At 44.2% G+C, this 23,082-nt stretch overlaps 1 protein-coding gene across 10 annotated transcripts in view; it reads right to left on the bottom strand.

Moving 5' to 3' along the window:
• LOC140913036 (cytosolic phospholipase A2 beta-like) overlaps nucleotides 1–23,082 on the bottom strand; it is a 72,865-nt gene that overhangs the window by 15,316 nt on the left and 34,467 nt on the right. For 6 of the 10 annotated variants that reach the window (XM_073348664.1, XM_073348665.1, XM_073348669.1 and 3 more), the window contains 12 exons: nucleotides 16,318–16,390; nucleotides 12,720–12,856; nucleotides 12,109–12,240; nucleotides 11,454–11,494; nucleotides 8,081–8,123; nucleotides 6,718–6,781; nucleotides 6,093–6,220; nucleotides 5,848–5,958; nucleotides 4,670–4,707; nucleotides 3,557–3,692; nucleotides 2,441–2,577; nucleotides 159–381 (listed from right to left, as the gene is read on the bottom strand). In XM_073348664.1, the coding sequence (XP_073204765.1) occupies nucleotides 159–381; nucleotides 2,441–2,577; nucleotides 3,557–3,692; nucleotides 4,670–4,707; nucleotides 5,848–5,958; nucleotides 6,093–6,220; nucleotides 6,718–6,781; nucleotides 8,081–8,123; nucleotides 11,454–11,494; nucleotides 12,109–12,240; nucleotides 12,720–12,856; nucleotides 16,318–16,390 (1,263 nt within the window). Of the gene's footprint in view, nucleotides 1–158; nucleotides 382–1,830; nucleotides 2,001–2,440; nucleotides 2,578–3,556; nucleotides 3,693–4,669; nucleotides 4,710–5,847; nucleotides 5,959–6,092; nucleotides 6,221–6,717; nucleotides 6,782–8,080; nucleotides 8,124–11,453; nucleotides 11,495–12,108; nucleotides 12,241–12,719; nucleotides 12,857–16,317; nucleotides 16,391–23,082 lie in introns of those variants that run through there. The other 4 variants (XM_073348671.1, XM_073348673.1, XM_073348672.1 and 1 more) reach the window with 4 other exon arrangements.

Genomic DNA, 23,082 nt, shown 5'->3' on the forward strand with positions numbered 1-23,082 from the left:
TGGTGAACTTTATCCACCTCTATTTCTGAACAGTTATATTTGAGGAGACTGTATGTTTGCACGCACACACGTTGTCATTAAAGGCTCAAAGAAACAGAGAAGTCATTTTCCTTAGCTATAGCATAGCAAGTACGTGCTCCAGGAAGCACTGTATGTACCTCATCATGTAAAAACGCTTCCTGAACAAGTGACCACAGCTCTGTAAAAGATGAGATGTGTCCTTCTTTTGCCCTCTTAATCATCTCTTCATGATAATACTTCAGATGCTCCATGGAAATAACATTCATCTTGCACTTCATCACCTGTTTCTTTGCTAGACTGATTAGCCCTTCCAGAGTTTTCTGTGACCAATCAGTATTTTTGTACAGGTTGGTCATGGTCCTGAAGCAAAGAGGTGATGTTAACAAAACAAGAATTGGTTTAATAATACAAACACATTACGTTTACCTGGTGTCTTCCACTCAAGGACATCAAGGCACTTTACAAACTTTGATGAATTAAACCTCACAACACTCCTATGAAGCAGCTGAGGATTACTTATGGATGTTCTTGGTCTCTACAGTATTCAGACCCAGATCCAGTATTCCTCGAAGAGCTTGGGGGTGTTTGGATCTGAGGGCTTGGATTGGGCCCTGTGTCCAGTATTGCTATTCCTATTTTGCCAGTGGAGAAACCCAGAGAATTGTTAAGCATTTACTCCTAACCCCTTGGACGCAGTGCAGGGTTCATATTGACTGCACCGGAAGCAGGATTCCTGTCCTAAATACATCTGTTTGGAACATTTATGACAAAAATGAAATTTTCACTGCAATATGCTGTTTCAGCAAAGCCAAAATGTCTCATGAAACCATATCAGTTTTGCTGGTTTTCATCAGGAAGGAGAAGGAAGAAACAGTGAGACAGAGAGAGAGAGAGTGCTTTCTTATAGCCTATAGCCTGGTTAGGGCACTGGCCTGCACTGTGGGAGACCCTGGTTCAAAGTCCCTGCCTCTGCCTGATTCAGTGTGATCTGGGATGAAAAACTATTCTAACTTAGCAGAACTGGGACTTGAACCTGGGTCTCCCAAGCCAGTGACCTAAACACTCCACTGCCTAAAAAAAGAAATCAGGTTTCAATCCAAAAACAGACATTTAAATATAATTCACAAAAATTGTCAAAAGGTTTTGCTTTTGTTCCAGCGCAGAATGACACCAAATTTCAAAACCTCAAAAGTTGCCACGCAACAGAACTGTCATCCTGTGGTCAGCTCCAGTCCAAAGTGACCTCCCCAAATTTACCCGAGTGTCAGTGGCAGAGCCAGGATTGGAAGCCAGAGCTGTTATACAATGCTCCCGCCTCCTCCTCCAGTATTGTACACATGGAGTTTTACATGACCACGCACAACACCATTAATTTTCAGAAGCTGCCCTAGAAGTGTTCCTCAGTCAGGATATGGGGACCCTTGGATGTAACTAACTGAGTACTAAACAAACGCTCGGGGCACGTGAAACAGTGATTCTTTAACATATTTAAATAGTGGGCTACAGATTAAATAAACGTAGCATTTCTAACATTGAAAAAAATCTAAAATAATCTGAAACTGATCTTGCAGTGCAAGTATTCCTATGCAAGATAGTGAAACCTAAGTTTCTTCAAACACATGCTGGTTGCCCTGCAAGAATTAAGAGTGAGGCTAAACAACACCTCTGTTTATATACATTACTTAGGCTATGTCTACACTACTACAGTAAGTCAACCTCAATTACACAACTCCAGATACATGAATAATGTAGCTGGAGTCAATTTAGCTTAGGTCGACTTACTGCAGTGTCTACACAGCACTGGGTCGATGGGAGACACTCTTCTGTTGACTTACCTTACTCTTCTCATTCCAGGTGGAGTCTACCGGAGAGCAATCTGCGGTCGATTTAGTGGGTCTTCACTAGACCCGCTAAATTGACTCCCTGGTGCATTGATTGTTGGAGCATCAATCTGGCAGTAGTGTAGACATAGCATTAGGCTGGGAATACACAAAAGTGGTGGGGAAGAACAGAGGGTATCTCTGTGTGAGGGCAAGTAGAACCTCTGTGTTTATAGGTTCTAAGGCTTTCTACAATGATGTGTGTTCTTTTAGAAGAGAGGGGTTGAAAAAGAGACAAAACTTGGAGAGATTTAGCAGTCCTAAATTGAAATTGTTTTAAAATGCCAACTCAGAGTTTTAGCAATGGACTAGGAGCATTCAAGAACACTAAGGATCTAAACAAGTTACAAGCATTTGTCACTGCATTGAAATATCAGATTTCAGAGTAGAAACCATGTTAGTCTGTATTAACAAAAAGAAAAGGAGTACTCGTGGCACCTAAGGTGCCACAAGTACGCCTTTTCTTTTTGAAATATCAGAGTCCCAGCCATTCTGGAGCTGTAATTTAAAAAAAAATAAAGCCCCTCTCTTGTCCTCACCATGTTGAGCCAGAAGTACCAGTGAGATATGTAGCACAGTCCAAGAGATTCAGCTTCTGGAGACCTAAGAGGTGGCCATACATTGCTGACATTGCCCTGATACTTCCTCCTGTTGCCATGACAGCTATCACTGGGATCTGTTGAAAACAAACATTAACCTTAACATTTAGCTACCTGCCTACTCAGAAAAGACAACTGAAGATCTGGGGTTGGAATCAGCAGATATTCTCGGAAAATGCTTAAATAGAGCCAATGTTTAGTCAGTCCTCAGGAGAGTCATCTTATTCATTGACGTTAGTGAGGAGTGAACCTCAAAAGGTATGTGGGTTCCATTAGCCGCAACTGAACCATAAGAAAGTTTAAAATTTTGAATGAACATGCAAAGTCTCCTTCTTCTCCTCACGCATTATCAGTGGCACTGTGATGATTTATACCGGATAAGAATTTGTCCCTGAGCATCAAGAAAATGTTTTAAAGATCTAATAATGAAAGAATTCAAAGAAGTCATGATCTGCTTAGTGAGCTAAGAGCAAGGGGAATGGGGGGGGGGGGGGAAACGGGCGGGGAACAGTACATCCATCAAATGAAATTATTCTTTATTAATTATTTACTGAACTCTAACAAAAACACATCTAGAAAGGGATGTGTTAAATTCAAAATTCATCCTGGTTCTTAGCAGCAAAGCAGATACTGTGGAATAACAAGAACTTTTTGTGAAAAATCAAAACCAGAAAAATTTCAATTCAGAAGTGTAGGCAGGATGTCTTATGGGAGTTGAATTTCTGGGGCCTCATGCCCCCATTCTCCTCTATGGGCCAGAGTCCCTGGCTGGACCACACTTTCCATTTTCGGCCAACTGTAATATTAAAGCATGGCGTACACAGCAGCATTTTTAAACGCTACTCTGTATATAATTCCAGGATCCTTCATCATTTTTAAATATGGCACTTTGGGGTTCTGTTCCAGCTCCATTAAAATCAATGCATTTGCCTGCAACATAGAAGGTCTGAAGATGAAATTCACTGGGAACTGCACAGATGCAGACTCACCATATCTGAAATATATTTTCCTCTCCCATAACCTCACCCTAGTCACAGGACTGACTGACTCACAAACCTCATGCTCATGCAGATCTCTCCTCAGCTGAAGAACCTTTTTCAAGGCACTAGCAACCACCTTCTTCCTTTTCTGCAAGAAATCTTGCTCCTCTTCACACAGATTGTACCCTAAACGCACATCTAGATTTTCTGGGCTGGAACATACGTAATGATATGTAATCACGCAGGCCCAGATCAGCTTATTAAAATGTAAACAATACATTTTCAGCAATTAAGTTCTATAAAGAATCATGATTCACCATTCAGATTTAAGACACACAAACCAGTCCCACAGCCTCAGAGCAAACAACTGACATTAGCCTCTTCACGGTTTTGCATTGTCTTGGTAACCTTTATGTTTTTCACTAGAAAGTTCACTGAGATTGATGGAATTTCAGCACATATCTAGCAGGACCAGCCTGACAACAGGCTTATTCTCTAAGCATATCTGGTATTTCAGTCATTGAAAGATAGCTAAACTGGAGAGAAATCTCTTCATGCCTCTAATTAGCCTTATCACTGGCACCCCAGCTATGAATCTTTTCTGAGATATCGTGACCAGAACCAAACACAGGATTCCATGTGAGGCTGCATGATTTATCAACGCTATTGTAATATACTATGCTCTGTATTTTCTGTTCTTCATGCATCCTAACATTTTACTTTCCTTAGTTAGTGCTCCTTTCTATTGGCTTCACTTGGGCTGGATTTCCGTTTTTGGAAGATAGCTAGTTGCCTTGAATAACCTCTTGAACCTTGCTTTTAAAATCCTATCTGTTTTTTCCTATTGCTTTCCTGCTTCTCGGTCTCTGCTGGGGTATGTTTAAGAAGGCTCCATGCTGAGAGTAAGGATTTTAATTCTCTCATTTTTCATTTTAGGGCCTTTGCAACTAGGTTCCTCATAGTTTTCAGATTCCCCTTTTTCACTTAATGTCCTGGTATTCATTTATGTTATGGTTTCCCCCAAGGAAGTTTACTATATTGTAGTCCCTCTTCCAGTGGCTCTACTATAGTGACTTATTGAACTGACTTGTGTGTGTTACTTATGATTAAGTCAAGAATAGCCTCTCCTCTCAAGTGCTTTAGAATTAACTGTCCCAAGAAGCAATAATGGAGAAAGAGGATTTCTTACCAATCATTTACTTGGACCTGCAGCTCCAACTGTGTACCCTAAAAGCAAAGAATTACAATATTAAAAAGACAGGTAAGATTTCAATAAATGAACAATGGTGGTTTAGTGAGAGGGATGGTCTTTTCACTCCCCAATCTCCGTGTCTTCTGAGATGAATGGCTTCCCACGCTCCTCCTCTGTTATCCTTGGGAAGGAGCAGGAGATCAGACTACTGCCCCCAACAGATGTTCGAGACAGCCTAAAGTTTCAGCAGCAGTGGAATTGACAGCATTGTTTCTGGTTCCACTGCAGAATGAGTGGGATAGACCACCCACCTCCCTGTGGATCCCCAAATGGAGTGGTGGAGCAGCACGCCAGCCTGAGCAGCAGTACCAGGCTTCCCCTCACACCAAGACAAATGTTGGAGGAAGGGGGCCAGCCAGCCCACTGAAGACCAGCAGGGGGAGAAAGGATATAAGTCACTAGGTCCCACCAAAAGGCTGCTAAAGGTAAGAAAGGAGAAGTCAGGGCCTGCAGAAGAGAGGAACACTGAGACTTCTAGGGATGGGGGGATCCAGAGGGTGTCAGAAAGATTTTCATTTTCCCTTCTCCCTGGGAGAAAGGCTCCTGAAGGATTAATTTCTTCACTCCCTAGCCTCACTCCAAGCCTGCCATGAGGTTTAGAAGAGGGAGCACAGTCCCCACTGGCAGAGTAAGAGGAGATGATTGGATTGGCGCTCCTCTAGCTCTGCCTGGTCTATTAGAACTGGAGGAGCAGTCAGCTAGCCAGCTCCAGGGATGATGGGTGACACAAATGTCAATCAGCCAAACATTTTTAGATTAAGATTAAAAAATATCCAGCTGGCCGGAGAGCAATGCTACTTCTGCTTTCAGGAAACTTAGTTTTGGACACACCCACCCCTATTCATCATCTTCAGAAAGGGATGTCCCAACAGGGCTCAGACCAATAAAATGTTGCTATTCTAAAGACAGTGAACTTTCCGAGACAGAATAGCATCTACGAAGCCTCAATAACCTGATAGTTTTATCCCAGCTTCCTGTCCACCCCACTAGTTTATTGATAGATTAAACAGATTACCAATTGCTATAATGCTTAACAGTTATTTTCCTTTATTCATTCAACTGACCTTTATCTTTGTTCCCTTCAGCAAAAGTCAATGTAAATGACACACATTCACCTTTTCTACAGGAAGGCCTACTTTCACTTTCTGTCCCACACCAAGTAATGTCAGGGGTATTGTTAAGGAGTCATCTGAATTGTCTTCATTCTCTTCCGTATCTGAAACACACTGTGGGAGAGGGAACTTAACTGTTTTATCTGGAGGCAGGAAACATTTCAGATCTGTTGAACAAATGAGCAGCTCTGATCCTCTGTAACTGGGTGGGAGAGTTGTAACAAGTGATAACAAACAGAGGCTATTACCTGCAGCCTGGCTTTTAGTACTGGCTCCCAACTCTTTATGCAGTGAAAGAGGAAAGTATCCGAGTCCATAGTGGTTTTCTGTGTTCCTTCATATGATGCATCCACCGTAAGCACAACGTTTTTATTCTCTAGAGAAAATAGATTTATACTGGGAACATGACTGACTGGGGTACAACAACCAACATAGTCAGCACACTTCTTTCTGTGCAGTTTGCAACTTTCACACAACCCTTCAGCAGGCTACCACATTGACAGATCTCAAGCCACAGCCAACCAAAAATGGCCAGTAGCCGGTATTCTCATTCAACAAAAGGAAATTTGAGACATAATTGGCCTTCCCACTGTTGACTTGGGGGGATCCTCTCCCACTTTTTTTTCACCCACGAAAGCATGTGCCACCTTGGTAACTCTATCCCTTTTCCTTAAAGTTAAGAGTTAAAATTGAAAGAGGATTGAGACTGAGAAGGGCAACTCAGAGACTTTCATTGCACCATATTTTATTGTCATTCAAAGGGCTATTTAGAAACAGTCCTCACTGCGACTTAATATGCCTGCAGCTGGAAATAACAGGTTACTAAAAGGGTAGATTTTGTTGCCTGATACCCTAGCCAGGAAATGGACTCACCTTTCAAATACTTTTTATTCTCCTCCTTGTCCACCTGAACTTCTAAGCAGCAAACTTCACGCGACTGTGAGTGACAATCAGTAAAAGAATGGATGATAAAGAAATATACTAAGAATGTTTCTAATGGGGGTGAAGACTGGAGACATGGACAGCTGATGGGTTCTTGTGCAGTTTGTATCATAATCAGAGCGTGTATGTCAGCTTCCCACTGTTCCTGATTGAGGTTACTTCAACTATCTTCCCTATAACTTATTCCAATTGATCTCTAATGCATTGTTAATGCTACTGTAGCTCCTGGGGATATTTCAGGGACAACTTATACTAAATCGTTAAGGCACATTCAGACAGCATGGCTGGAAAATCTATGGCCAGAAGATCAAAGTCTTACTCCTTATTCAGGAAATGAAGGGGAAAGGGATAAAACATGACTTTAAAAGACAACCCGGGATTGGCAGTTGTAAGGAGAGGTTCCTGCGGAGTGCGTGCTGCCAGCAGCTCTTCCACTACTTGGTAGGGTGCAGTTTGTGCTCCCTAGGCACTGGGCCAGCCAAGGGCATCTCTCTCAGCAGTTCAAAGTAGCTAAAGTGGGACGCAGCACCACTCAGGTTTGGCCCATCCACCCCTCGTAGATGGACACAGAGAGGCAAACGGGCCAACCCTGACTGGCACTACAAGCCAGTGCACTATGTCACAATGCCACTCAAATGGAGGGGTTGGGGCAAAGTGGCCTTCAAGCAAGACAGGGGGCTTTGAGGGTCAAAGTGCGATCCCTCTGAAATCCAGGACTATTGGGAGGTATGGCCCAGGAGGATTAGCAATGTTTCATATACCACCTGCTGGGTAATAACATGAGAGGACTCCAAGCTTGTAAAACTAAATTGGCCGTTTATTAAGAGAGACTGCAGCTAGCATTCCAACCATGTGCATGCAGACAGTCTTCCAGGTGCCTCCTCCAAACTCTTCCCTCCTGCAACCTGTGCTCCTCCCTCCAAGTTCCATGCAGGCTGCTACAGGAAACAGCCTTGCCTTCACTCCACCCCAATTAAGGCTAATGCCAACGCACAGTACCTACATGCCTCAGCCACATTGTGGCTGGCCTTTGAAGAGGTAGACCTAGGGCAAGAACAAATATTTGCACCCTCCCTGCCCTTGTGATGCTACACATGGCCAAAAACTATCTGACCCAAAGTAAACAGAATCAAGCCTCTCACAGTGAATGCTTTCTAGCAGATCTAGAAAGAAACACTGTCTAGAAAACCCTGCTGTATAAAGTACAGAAAGGATTTTCTAGCACAGGGAAAAGAAACAAATGAAGGGAAGACACTTAGGGAAGGAACAAAGGAAAAGTCAAAATTAAACTTACTACTAGGACACCATTTGTAACGAGCTTCTCAGGAGGACCAGGACTGAAAAAACAGAACCAAAAAAATCAAACCAATTTTATTGAGTTGAAGGAATTATTTTAAATGAGCACTTGTAAGTGTACAGTTAAGAACAAATGGCTTCCCTGCTTAAAAATTAATGCAAAACACTAATGTATTTTGAGAGCCCTAACAAATGGAACAGAAATATGGGCACTCACTAAGCAAATTAAACAAAACTTTAAAAAGTTAGAAAATGGAGATACACAGCTGCTATCACATTGAGAAACCAAAAAAACACAAAAACATTGATCCAGGTCCATCTAGATTCATATCGTGCCTGTAGCATGCTATGGTGGGAGAGGTATTCATCTGAGCAGCTTTGGCATTTGGACTGGTTGCCTCAGCTCTTCTGCCATATCTCTGCAGCCTAACTATACACCATAGAGGTTCGCTCCAACCTCATGGGAACAGGTGGAGCCCACCCCAGGGTTCTCATGTTCTCCTGCAGCACCCAGGCCTAGGGTCAGATGGGCTATAATGAAGCATCCCCACTTGAAACCAAGTGCTATGGAAGCCACAAATGTCTTTGCCTCAGATCAACCTGATTTGTGATTAACTGTAGCAGGAGCCAGCATATGATCCATAAGAGGAAAGCAAAAACCACTATAAATACAAATTATGCAATGCTTTAAATTTGGAGGAAATATCCTGTCTGACTCCTCCAGATTATTATTTATATCACGGTCATCTAGGAATCCTGAACAAGGATCAGGATCCCATTGTGCTAGGCACTATACAGACAAGCAATAATAAAAGACACTCTTTGCCCCAGACAGCTTACAGTCTAAGGCCTCGATCCTGCAAACACTTATGCATGTGTTCAGTGGTGAGCTGGAGCCGGTTGTTAAATTTAGAAGCCCTTTTAGAACCAGTTGTTCCGCGAGGGACAATCGGTTCTAAAAGGGCTTCTAAATTTAACAACCGGCCAAAAGTGGCGCCTTAGGTGCCAGCTCCATGGGTGCTCCAGGGCTGGCGCACCCAAGGGGAAAATTTGGTGGGTGCAGCCCACCCACCGGCAGCTCCCCGCCCCGCCCCCAGCCCCAGCTCACCTCCACTCCATCTCCGCCTCCTCCCCTGAACGCACCGCCCCGCTCTGCTTCTCCACCCCCCACCCCCCATTCCCCCTGGCTTCCCGCGAATCAGCTATTCGCATGGGAAGCCGGGGCGGGCTGAGAAGTAGGTGGCGGCTTCACGCTCAGGCCCAGGGAGGTGGAGGCGAGCTGGGGTGGGGGGGAGGAGAAGCAGAGCGGGGTAGCACGTTCAGGGGTGGAGGCAGAGCGGAGGTGAGGTGAGCTGGGGCCGGGCGCGGGGTGGGGAGCTGCCAGTGGGTGCTCTGCACCCACCAAATTTTCCCTGTGGGTGCTCCAGCCCCGGAGCACCTACGGAGTCGGCGCCTAAGGTGCCACTTTTGATATGATTAGTGGGGGGAGCAGCCACTCCCCCCCCAGCTATGCTACTTCGCCCCTAGGAGCCAGAGGGACCTGCCGGATGCTTCCTGGGAGCTGCCCCAGGTAAGCAAGGCCAGGACTCCTCACCTCGCCCCCCGGCAGGTCCCTCTGGCTCTTAGGGGTGGGATGGGCACCCACAACAGTGGCCCACGAGACCCTCCTGCCCAGTTCTGGGGGCAGTCAGGGGACAGGGGAAGGGGGTGGATGGGGCACGGGTCCCGGGGGGGGGGGCATCAAGGAATGCGGGGGATTGGATGGGCAGGAGTCCAGGGGGGCGGGGATGGACAACGTCCCCCTCATGGGGTGAGGAGGGAACCGGTTGTTAAGATTTTGGCAGCTCATCACTGCTTGTGTTTATTTATTACTGTGAATAAATCAATGAGACTACACTCTGTAGTAAAGTCAGTGAGACCACTGAAATCAATGGGACTACTCATGGCAGTTGTAATAAAGTGAATTTGCTGTGTTGGTCCCAGGATTTGAGAGAGACAATGTGGGTGAGGTAATATATTTTATTGGACCAACTTCTGTTAGTGACACACGCAAGCTTTTGAGCTACACAGAATTCTTCTTTAGGTCTGGGGAAGGAAATCTCAGACACACTGATTTCACAGTAAAGTATGCATAGGCATAAGTGTTTTCATAGATCTTTAGGCCAGAAGGGATCATTATAATGATCTAGTCAGACTTCCTACATAACAAAGGTCATAGAATTTCACCTAATGATTCCTGTAGGAAGCCTGGAACTTCTGTTTGAGTTGTAGCATATCTTTGGGGAAAACACACAATCTGAATTTAAAGACTGTGTGATGGAGAAATTGTTCCAATGGTCAGTTACTCTCACTGTCAAAAAATTGTATCTTATTTCTAGTCTGAATTTGTCTCACTTCAGCTTTCTCATTATGAATTTTTCTGCTAGATTATAGAGCCATCTATTATCAGAGATCTCTTCCCTATGTAGGTACTTGCAGAACATGCTTATGTCACCCCTTAACCTTCTCATAGATAAAACTAAATAGCTTTAAAAGTCTGTTATCATAAGGCATGTTTTCCATTCTTTTCCATTCCATTCTTTTCTAATCATTCTTGTAGCTGTTTCCTAAACCATTTCCAATTTTTCAACATTCTCTTTGCAATGTGGTCACCAAAACTGGATGCATTATTCCACCAGTGGTCTCACTGATGCATTACACCTCCTCCCTACTTGAGAGTCTCCTTATTTAATACATCCAAATACCTCATATGCCCTCTTAGCTACAACATCGCACTTGGAGCTCATGCTAGTTATCTACCATTACTCCTAAGTCTTTTTCACTGTCACTGCAATCCAGGATATTGTCTGTCATCTTGTAAGTGTGACCTACCTTCTTTACTCTAGACCTTGCATCTGGCTGTATTGAAATGCATCTTGTTCAAAAGAGTCCACCTTACCATGCAATGCAAATTGGTTTCTATAAACTGACTTGTCCCAATGTTATTTACCATTCCACCTATTTTTGTGTCCCCTGAACAACTTATCAGCAATAATTTTATGTTTTCACCTAGATCATTGATAAAAATATGGAATAGCACTGGACTGAGAACAGACCCCTGTCCACTAGAAATACCTGCAATAGGTGTACAAAACTGATAAATGGAGTCAACGTGTGTTGGGATAATGAGATAAAAATAAAACAAAGTTAAGCAATAAAACTGTAATCTCAACTCTCCTCTTCTTTTTTTTTTAATGGAGGAGGAGGAGGAGGAGGAGGAAGATACATTTCCAATATTACATTCATGTTGATCCTTGTTGTGAATTTATTACCACCACCTTACCAGTCTACACATACCACTCAAGGGCCTACAACTTTGGACTTTTACTCACATTGTCTCCATCTTGAATTCCACTTCCAGAGAATCCTGTTTCTGAAAAGAAAAAGGGACAATACGCATCAATCAATGGTATCATCCCAATTCAGACCAGAACTATCCTAGCTTCACTTTCTGGACAAATCTCTTCTACCAGACCCTTGATGGACTATCAGGGATGTTATCAGATTATGCTTCCTTTTACTGCTGGCCAGTGAAAATGAGAATCAAATGAAAGGAAACCCACAGAACCTGGCAAAAGGAACTCCCCCTGAAATAATTGTTTCATTTAGGAAATGTATGAGTTTTCCTCAGGTTTTTCACCATCAGTTTTCACATTCTTAGGGAAGCATCTGAGCATGAGGAGAGTAAAATTAAGTCAAAGGGTAGAAAGCTATTGATTTGGACCACATAAGATAAATAGCACTTTGGACAGACCTAAATGATAACAAGTTGTCAACATTTGTTAGCCTCTCACAAAGATAGTGGCATAACAGAGAATGAATGTTTTTTTCTGACTCTAGGAAAAGAGATTTTTGGTGCCACTGCTAATAAACATTTAATGAAACAGGACAGGGGTATCAGCTCATGCAAAGCCAAAGCCAGGTCACTATGAGAAGCAGATGAGACAGCAACATTCTACTCAGCTCTCCTGAAATTTCAGTCCTTACCTCTGATTTCAAAGAGAATATCTTATAGATGACCTCTCCAGGCCTGACTTTAGCAACGTCAAACAGAACAGTGAATTGTGCGTCATCTTTGGTGAGTGAATCCTCATCATAGACTGTCAATTCTAGGATATTCTGGAAGCAGAAGGGAAGATGTGTAAGAATTCTATACCCTAGTTAAAGAGACAAAAAATTAGGTAATCTTTGTTACATTATCTTTCAGTTGAGAGAAGAGAAGAACAAAGGAGGCAGCGCATTCCTTCACGAGCCTAGCAATGTGGAACTCAGCTATTAACTAAATTCCAAGAAACTGGTGCATAATGATTCAATCAGTGTCTTTTCAGTCATCTATTGTATCCTGTGATGGGAAAAATGGTACCTCTCTTGAGAGCCTTTGCTGTCACCCAGTTCAAGGAACAATGATTTCAGCTTCTCCATAACCAAGATTGTCTCAAATAAATCAACTAATCTCCGCTGTTTTACTCTGCACAATCAGCTATTTGCAATTCGGTCTCAAGAGCATTTCCCTAATTTGTCTACTATGTTTGATCAGCAACATTTAAAGTAAAGCCTCTGGACTCTTCATAAGGATGAATTCTCATGGTCTTAAGTACCTTGACCTCATTCTGGATCCTGAAGTAAAAGGTCTCATTCCAGACAGGGTTATCAGTTTTCTCGATGGTTTTGGTCTTGACCTTTTTATTTGAAGCTGTTGGCAGCCACAGGCTCACGTAGCAATCAGATGCAGTGACTGCAAAAGAAAAGAAAAAGAAATGACATGCCAGTATTTTATATCAAATGCTTAAAACTTGTTTCAGTCTTAGAAGCGGACATGAATGACATTACCCAGCAGGTTTTGGGGAGAAAAGAGAAATGGTCTATTCCAGAGAGAGAGAGAGAGATGGATGGATGGATGATACCACAGAGCTGTGCTCCATCCAATATCTGTCTCTGACACTGTCTAGTACCTGATGCTTCAGAGGAAGGTACAAGAAACTCTACAATGCACAGTTACTGAATAACCTGCACACACAAAAAGTATCTTTCTAGCCCCATTCGAGGTCATCTTATGTCCTGGAGCATAAGGGCCACTTATTTCCCTTCAGAAGCTCTAGGCTATTTTTAATCTTTATTATTATACATCCGGATATTCTTATTAACCACACATTTATTTGAATCATTGTGGAAACTCACTCAACTGCCTTTTTGCTCAGGGGCTTGGCTGTAACATTCTACCTGAAAAACTCAAGACACAAAGGGCCACTCAAAGATACATAGTGTCTGGTCTGTCTTGCAGCCAGGGTTGGGCCAAGATTCTGCATGGCTTTGTGAAGTGAAATGTGTAGGGTCTCAGCCATATTTCCATAACTAGCATAGCACATCTTGGAGTGGGATGGTTTAACTGGACAGGTCAAGTTACTGTACATTAGGGGAAAGTGCAGGAGAGGAGAGTTAAGCAACTGGAGGAGTGGGGTCAGGGTGCCTGTCTTTACTGGGGTTATTCAAAAGGATTTCTCACCAACTATGGAGGATCTCTGCAAATGGGAGGTGAGAGGGTCCCAAAGTACATCTGTGACGAGTTGGACCCCGCTTCCAGGGTGACACCTGATGTGCTGGGGTCCCACCGAGCCTGCCCATTCCACCAGCCTGGGCTCCCTCACCCTGTCCTGCTGCACGCACACACACAGAGGCAGAGGTAGGGATGCACTCAGCTGTAGAATCACACAGTCTGCAATCTGTTCTGTGTGGGAAGACTCAGCTCGGGGAATTGCCCAGCACTCTGGTGCACACGCTCTCTGGAGTGTAAACCCAAATTTATATTATCTTGAGCTGTATAGAGATCTATGTAGTGTAAGCTCATGAAATTCACCCCCTGCCTCAATGTGGAAGAAGATATGCACAGCTTTTTGTTCCCCCAACCCCCGGTCATGAATTGTACAAACTGGGTTTTGGCATAAACAAAAAAATAAGTTTATTAACTACAAAAGGTAAATTTTAAGTGAGTATATGGGATAGCAAACAGATTAAAGCAGATTACTGAGCAAATAAAACAAAACACACAAACTAAGCTTCACACACTAACGAAGTGGTCACTAACCAGTCAATCGCAATCTCCGGTGGTGCAGCGTGGCTGCCGCTAAGGCAGACTCCCTACCCTGGCCTCACACCGCTCCCAGAAGTGGCCACCACGGCCCCGGGGGCGGGGGTCTCCCTCTGTATGCTGCTCCTGCCTGCAAGCACCGCCCCCACAACTCCCATTGGACGGGAGAGCTACAAGGACGTTGCTTGCAGAGAGGGGCCACGCGCGGAGCCACGTGCTCCCCACCTTCCCCACAGGGGCCGCAGGGGTGCATTGGCCCCTTCCAGGGGTGGCGTGGGGCTGGAGTAGGCAGGGAGCCTGCCTTACTGTCGCTGCACCCACTGCCAACAGGGAGCCACTGGAGGTAAGTGCTGCCCGATGGGAGGCCGTACCCCAACCCCCAGCCCTGACCCCCCTCCCAGAGCCAGCACCCTGTACCCCCTCCTGCACCCCAACACTCTGCCCCAGCCCAGAGCCCCCTCCTGCACCCCAACCCCCTACCCCAGGCTCAGCCCAGAGCCCCCTCCCACACTGTGAACCCCTCGGCTCCAGCCCAGAGCCCGCACCCCCTCCCTAACCCCAACTCCCTACCCCAGCCCGGTGAAAGTGAGTGAGGGTGGGGGAGAGCGAGCGATGTTGGGGGGATGGAGTGAGCAGGACAGGGCTTTGGGGAAGGAGCAGGGCCTTGGGGAAGGGGCAGGGTAGATCCTGGGTTACCCTTAGATTCAAAAAGTGATCTTGGGCGTAAAAAGGTTGGAGACCACTGCACTAAGGAATACTGGCTACAAATCATAATTTCTCACCCTAAGTGTTGTTTCAAGCAGGTTTCAGAGTTTCTTGAAGGTAAACTGCTCTGCTTGCAGTGTAAATCTGCAGGGATTCCTTTTGCAGGCCGACCTTTCTCACCTGGGCTCAGCCCCTGCCCACCCCCTCACCTAAGTTCCTTTGTTTCTTCAGGTGTTTTCAGCAGTCTTCCTTCTTGGGTGGAGAGGCAGTGGAGAAGAGCCCTGATTAACTCACTCCCCAGCCTTAAATAGGATTTGCATATGGCGGGAATCCTTTGTTTCCTAGTTTGACCCCCCCATCCCCTTCCCGTGGAAAAGTACCAGCATTTCAAGATGGAATCCTGTACGAGGTGACATGATCACATGACCCTGCAATGTCAAAGCCGCATCCCAGGAAACTTCCCAGGAAGGAGGAAGATTAGTATCTTTGAAGTCCTACTGTCCTTCCTAATGGCCCATCCAGGCTGTTTGCATACTGTCTGGTGGGCGTTTCCCACGTGAAAATACAGTTGTAACTATTATATACTCAATATTCCCAGCTTCAGATACAGAACGGATACATGCATACAAATTGGATAATCACATTCAGGAAATCATCACCTTTCCAATGATACCTCACATGACCCATCTTGCATAAAACATACCTTAGTGATGCCATATTCATATCATAACCATATTTCTATGAAGAATATGAGGCATAATGTTACACCAGCTTTCAAAAGGGGCAAGAGTAGGCCATTGGGAGGGGGGATATGTAGGGAGGGAATGCTAATTAAGAGGGGTATTCACAAGAGAGACCCATTTTGTCTGCATACTCAGCACATATTTAGGACTGGTCCTGCAGGTTGCTTTTCTTATCAAGGGAGAATCAATATAATTTTGTGTGGCTGAGAATCTGGGGACTGCAGAAAACAGAGGGGTTTAGGCTGCTCAGAATTCTCTACGTTGCCCTGAGACACTCTAGGGATTCTGAGTGTCTGTGGTACCTTATATCTTTTTAAAACACGTGGAACATTTGCATTTCATACAGACTGGCTGACGAAACTCCAGTCTATGAGTTGATTTATCCACGTGTGAAAACCATAAACAAACTGTTCGAAGCAGATTAACAGACTGCAATGACTGACTGCAAGGACAATCAAAAGGAAACACAGTTGGGAGTCTTCTGTCCCACTATCTCCCTGAAAGACTAGGTCCGCACATCTGCAGGTATTTCAGGCATTTGATGCCCCCCCGCTCCGACAATAATCCAGGTGCTACCTCTTTAATTATACTGCATTTGCTTCTCAAATATATTGCTCACAGTCAGTGAGCTCTGGGAAGTACTGAAGGAAGAACACAACTCACAGAGGTCTTTCGAGGAGATATTCCTGGCTCGTATGACTCTCACAGAGAGCAGGCAGTTGGGAGAGGTTTTGATCTGCAGAGAAACCAAACACGAGTTTCATCAGCATAAAATAACAACAACATTAAATATATTCCAAATAGGACAGAAAAGGGCTTTTCTACTTACTGTTTGCTCTTATTCTTCTACTAGTAACTATTGTTCATAGTGGAAGGATACATTGCATGACTACCACAATTACCGTTACCCCCTGAAAACTGGTTTTTAAAATGGTTTTCGTCTCCGCCCCCAGGTAAATTTAGAATGAAGGAACCTTGCTCTAATTTAATAGCAACAAGTTATGCCAGGGAATGTATTACAGGTTATTGGGTACATGTCTTGGCTGGATGAAGGTATGAGCTGGGAGGAGCCATGGTCTCAGCCTCTGACAACATTTACTGTCAATTCAATGCTGCCGCATCTTCAGACTTCCTGAGTGCATTGATGGCTGTCGAGCCTGGTTACGCTGCAGATCTGCTGGCAGCAGTGCACCACCGACCCAAGTTGAGCCAAAACTGAGCCTTACATCACACCAACCCTGGCGGCATGTAGCTGCTTGAATGAGCTCTGTCTAGATACTTATACTGAACCCCACCGTGCTCTCTGGGCACTTGATAGGGTTCTGGCACTGCAGCCACCCTGTGGTATCAGAGCACTGTCCAGGGATCTAGGCATTAGGACCCATTTTTCATCAAGTCTCAACATGGCCTCAATTCAGTGTGCCCACAACTGACTGCGCTATGAAAAATCACATTTGCACACACTAACTGAATAGCTGGGCCTTTGGATGCATTAGGAGCTAAACTCTTCCCCTTCCAGATAGGGGATTTAATCCTTAATCTAGTTGTGTAGTTACTGTAGTGTTTATTCATAAAGAACTTGCTTTCATCGGCCTAACCTACCTGGGGGAAATTGACCAGCATAGCTAGTCTGAAATAATACAGCTATAGAAGAATAACTCTCCTGTGTGGATTCTCTATTCCCAAATAAAAGTATTTTTATTCCAGAATAATAATCATTCTACTTTGGGAATAGTTCACTCGACAATAGCTATGCCAGTCAATTTCCCCATGTGGACAAGGCCTAACAAACAAGGAAATTGGCTTCCCAACTGTTCCTCTGAGCCAATCACAAGAGTTTGACTCACACATCTTCATATGCAAAAACTCATTAACATGTGAATGCTGGATTGTACAATCAGCATTTCTGGCTGGATTTCATTAACATCCTAAAACCAGGTTTTAAAATTAATGGCACCGCCAGCACAATATGGGCCATATTCTACTCTCAGAACTCGTCCACGCTGGAGAAATTTAAACAATAAATTGTCCCCTTCAATCAGTACAAATGGTCTTGCATTCAGATACAAAAAGTGCTGCAATCAATTGTTGGGAGGGCAAATAAACACAGCAAGTGCCCTGGGATTGTAGAGGGTAAACAACAACAAAGTCCCAGTTGTTGCAGACTGAATCAATTCAGTGGTAGCACGGATGAATCTTTGTTTCACCAATGATGAGTCGTCACTTGTGACAGTTGCCACCTTGCCCGCTTCCCCCCCCCCCCAACCTCTTGGGGTTCTGTGGCGTTAGAGTGCACAAGTCTACCAGAGCAGCAGGTAGAAACATACAGGATCCAACTTCACAATGGAACCAAGGCCTCAGTTACTTCAGGTTCACTCCAGTGTAACTGAGATCTAAATTTGGCCCAACCACTTTAGCATGAGCTAAAGGTAAGGTTTGCTGTCTTCATAACACAGCAAACTACAGAGGACATTACAGCTAATTCAAAATCATAAGCACCGATACAGTTTCTGAACGATTGTCACAATATTCACGTATCTATACCTTTCCTGCTGCTCTGGAGCATCCTTCCCTTTCCCGTGTGCACAGTATTTTCCCATTTTTTTCTCTCAAAATAGGTACATACCAGTGATTAGCACTCATGTGTACATATTCAGAGTCAAATGTGTACAGTTCAGCACAACTGCTGAGCTGACCAAAACAAAAACAAAGAAAACAACCCTTTATTTTTGCATGAAAATGAATATTGACTTCAGTGGGTGATGGATTCAGCTCTGGGTGTCAATATGTTTGTGTAGTTCACACACCTTGGCCTCATCAGTACTCAAGTTTTTATAGGTCTCACAGCAAAGGAAAGTGTTATGGAAGGTTTTGAAGGAGGCTAATGAGTTCACTTTGTGGATGGTTACAGGGAGCGCCTCCCAGGAACGAGGGGCAGCATGGAAGAAAGCACAAGAGAGCTTGTTTGAAAATTTAACATATGGATGATGGAGGCTGGCATCAGGGCTGATCAGAGACACGAGATGACTTTGCAGTATCACATGAGAGATGATAGGTAGGGTGGGGAGAAGACATGAAGGACCTTGAAAGTGAAAACAAGTAGCTTATGTTTGATATGATGGAGAAGAGGGAGCCGGTAGAGAGACACAAATAGGGGTGACACGGTCAAAGCGATGGGCTAGCAAAGTGATCTTTGAACAGCATTCTGAATGGATATGAGTGGGGCAAGAGTACATGTGTCAAGGATAGAGAGAAGGATGATGCACTAACCAAGATGTGAGGTGACGAGAGCCTGTGCAAGAGTTTCCGCTGTGTGGATGGATGGGAAAAGCAGTGTCTAAGGGATGGTATGCAGCAAGAATCTATAAGACTAAGACATAGCCTGGATGTGAGGAGCTACAGAGAGGTCTGAGTCAAAAATGGTGCACAGGTTAGGGCCCTGAGTGATAGAACTGTAATGATGTCCACAGTGATTGAGAAAGGAGCTAGAATGGAGGGTTTATCATCTACTTGTGTCGATATCAAGTCAAGTTCAAAGTCTCAGTTGTTTTCTTCAAGGAGCTCATTGGCTTGGGTCCAGTGTATCTAAAAGATCACTTGCTGCTCTGGGATGAAGACCAGAGTTGACACCTCCACTCCTCTGGCCCACAGGAACTCTTTACAATAAGGAGAAAGCTCATCTGTGCGGGATACAGGATTTTCTTGAGGATTGTTCCAAGACTGTGGAACAAATTCCCACAGGAGCCAAGAACCATCATAAATCTCACCACCTTCTGTTCCAAATGCAAAGCATGTTTCTTCAACCCATTTTCTCTAACATAAAGAGAGCAACATGTACACTTTAAAAAAAACAGCCCCCAAACCCTACCTAAATAACACACTACAGAGTACACACAGTTCACCTGATGGAGAAAATATGTGAGAGAGAACAAGTCACATGTGACAGAAGGTAGTCAAATCACTTAATGCAGCACTGGAAGACATTCTGATACTACTGTGATGAGGGCAATATAAGAATCTGTATGGAATAGAATCTGCTAAGCCGCCTATAATCCTGCTCCCAAATCCCCAAAAACTCATTGTTTCACTTGTCTCTCTAGAACTTTTACAGGTCATCTCAGGTCCATTCCATGCAGCCAGTCACATCCTGGGCCTGATCTTCAGCCTAGATATCAAGACTGAGGATATCACAACCCAGCTACTGTCTTGGATAGACCATCATCTCATTTAGGCAGTGGTCAGAGACCTTCCAAGTCACAGGTAACAAGAAAGACCAATGATCCTGATTTGACCACAAAGACTCATGGACTCCAACAAATTCCAACGCCTGCTAAAATACAGTAGCACTGCACCAGGGGTGCTGGGAATACAGCAGCAGCTTGAACTAATAATAGCAACCAAATGCACAGCTTCCATCATGTACCAAATGTATGGTTTTGTTCAATGGTTTTCAGCACTCCTGCTATAAAAAGTGTTCCAGCACCAGTCTCCACCCATAGGATGAAGAATTGGGGATCTGGTGAATAATTATCATTCTATCCTGGCCTCAACCATTGACACAGTGGCTCCCAGATGTCTCCTTCCTTCCCATCACCCACACAGATCTCCTGGGTTTTATGACACCCTGCACTGGATGAAGAGAGAGGGGTTAGAAAGTTGAGTGCTCAAGGGTGAAAAACAGAGGCTGATACAGGCAGGATCAAACATAACTAAGTCTTCATAGCCTTTGTGAGGCTGTATTACAAGACAGGAAAATCTTCTTATCAGAATCCATTAAAGCTACCAACTCCCACCCCAAGGAGCTATCCGGAGTGGGAGACCACTTCATCAATTCTGAATGCCTATAACCTGCATCAGAACTGAGCACCAAGCACTGTGAAGAAGTAACAACATATTTGGCTGAAACAATCACAGACATTCTGGAAGCCTCGTCAGATGGCACAGATCTGCTTCACTTGGAGCCACCAACCAACAGCCCCCCTACATTCCTGGAGTTCAATACATTCACTCATCAAGAAGTTCTGGACACCCTATGGGCATCCCATCCCAGGACTTGTGAATCTGACACATGCCCTTTCTGGACTTGTGAAAGAGAGTCATCACCAACTAGTGCCACTCCTGACCAAAATAGCCAACACTTCATTCAGAAAAGGAAGCTTCCTTTCCTCTTTCAAACATGTGATAGTCCAACCAACACTGAAGAAACCCTCCTTGGATACACTGGTTCTAGATAACTACTGCCCAGTGTCGAACCTCCCATTCCTGAGCAAGCTCATAGGGAAGCTAGTTAGATGAGCTTGTATTCAGCTTTGGCTAAAGCCAACATCGTAGACCCAGCACAATCTGGATACACGTCAGGACATGGAACTGAAACTGCTTTAGTGGCACTGATATATGACCTTCTCCTATCAGTGGACAGAAGAATCTTAGAAGTGTAGGACTGGAAGGGTCCTCAAGAGGGCATCTAGTCCAGTCCCCTGCACTCAAGGCAGGAATATGTAATAACTAGCCCTGTTCCTGACAGGTGTTTGTCCAACCTGTTCTTAAAAACCTTCAGTGACAGAGATTCCACAACCTCCCTAGGCAACTTGTTGCAGTGCTTAACTACCCTGACAGGAAGTTTTTCCTATTCTCATCCTCCTGGACCTCTCTGCAGCATGTGACACTGTTGACCATAAGCTTCTGCTGGCTCATCTGAGAGAGGTGATGAATCTAGGGTAATGGCTTAAATGGTTAGTAGCCTTCCTGGAAGGAAATACTCAATAAGTAGTGATGGGAAACTGCACCTCCACTACTAGACCCTGACTTGTGCAGTCCACAAAAATCATGACTCTCTCTAGTCCTTTTCAACATCTACATGCAGCAGTTACGTGAACTGGTCAGATGACATGGACTCAAATGCCAGCAATATGCAGATGACACACAGCTCTACCTATCCTTCACCACATATGACCACACTGCTACTGCAAAGGTGACCCAGGCTTGGACAAGATCAGCTCATGGATGTAGAACAGCTAGCTGAAGCTGAACCTCAACAAGACAAGGATGATGCAGATGGGAAGAGGAAAATGCTCTGAAGAGTTTGTAGTCACAGTGAAGTCTCCTTTGGCGATAGTTTCACATCCACCATAGGTCAGTTCAGTTTGTAGTCTAAGATCACTTTTGCATTCCTCATTGATTCTAAGCTCTCACATAGCAGCGTCTATGAGTAACGTTAGCTATCATATCTCATTGGCTTGGAGACCCCGTCCCATCCTTGAGGATGATGACCTTCATCACCTTTCCTCTAGACTACAACAATGCAAAATACCTGGGCATGAAGCCTTCACTGCTTAGGAAACTCAAACTAGTACACACTGCTGCAGCACATAGCCACAACAGTACAGGCTACAGCAAGCACATCACCCCATCCTCTGCTCTCTACACTGGCTTCCCGCAGAATACTGAATCAGGATCAAGACATTTAGAAAGCAATAATTCACAGCACTACAGAACTGTTGTAGAATAATAAACTTTGATGAAAGAAAGGTGCAGGGTCCTCACCCTCACCAGTCTATTTCTGTGCCTCTGGGCCTTCAGCTGTAGCTCTCTGGCTGGATAGGAGCAGGAGGTAGCTTTGACTAGATAGGAGGAAGAACATGTTTGCCCTAAGGTCCCTTGGTCATGTTCTCATCTGTCCTTATCTCTCTCCATTAGAAATCACCTGGCAGCACACACTCTTCTAGAACATACTCTTAACATCTGGAATGGAGTTTGGAAAATATTATCCCATAAAGACACAGGAAATTTCTCTTCCCATCTTGCAGTATAGCAACAACCCCTGACGTACCCTACCTTTGCTGGACAAAAATATGAGGGGAGAGAAAGCTTTTTGTTGTTTTTCCAATATTTTAAGACAAAGAGGCAATGAAATTACATCATAGAGTAGAATTGTTCCTAAATTTTGGGCCCCTAGATCTCTGTATGCTGTGTGCATTACTCATCCTGCTGACCCTGGAAGCCAATTTCTGGAAGGTTACAATGCTCATCATTTGCTGGAGCTGCTCCCCAGCTTCTAAAAACAGCAATTCATATGCCTACTAGCACCAAAAAGATGGTAATCAATCCTCTCTTCTGCTTACAGGCAGTCTCTCTGGGATGCCAGTCCAAAACTAAAACCTTTGAGTTTTAACAACGGAAATCAGGACATTTATAATAATAAAATAAATAACAACAAAACAACAACAACAACAACTTGGTTCCAGAAATTTTGTATCAAATGTAAGTTCCACCAGCAATTTTGGTGGATATCCACTCTCCCACTGCTTCTCTATCTATAGGAAACTATTGATTAGCTTGCTTGATCAGTTAACAATAAAAAGTCTACTAAGACCTTGTTTGGATACAGGACAATGAAAAGCCATTTAGAAATTTAATCTGGAATTTATA

This window comes from Lepidochelys kempii, chromosome 6 (genome assembly GCF_965140265.1).
Source record: "Lepidochelys kempii isolate rLepKem1 chromosome 6, rLepKem1.hap2, whole genome shotgun sequence".
NCBI classification, from domain to species: domain Eukaryota; kingdom Metazoa; phylum Chordata; order Testudines; family Cheloniidae; genus Lepidochelys; species Lepidochelys kempii.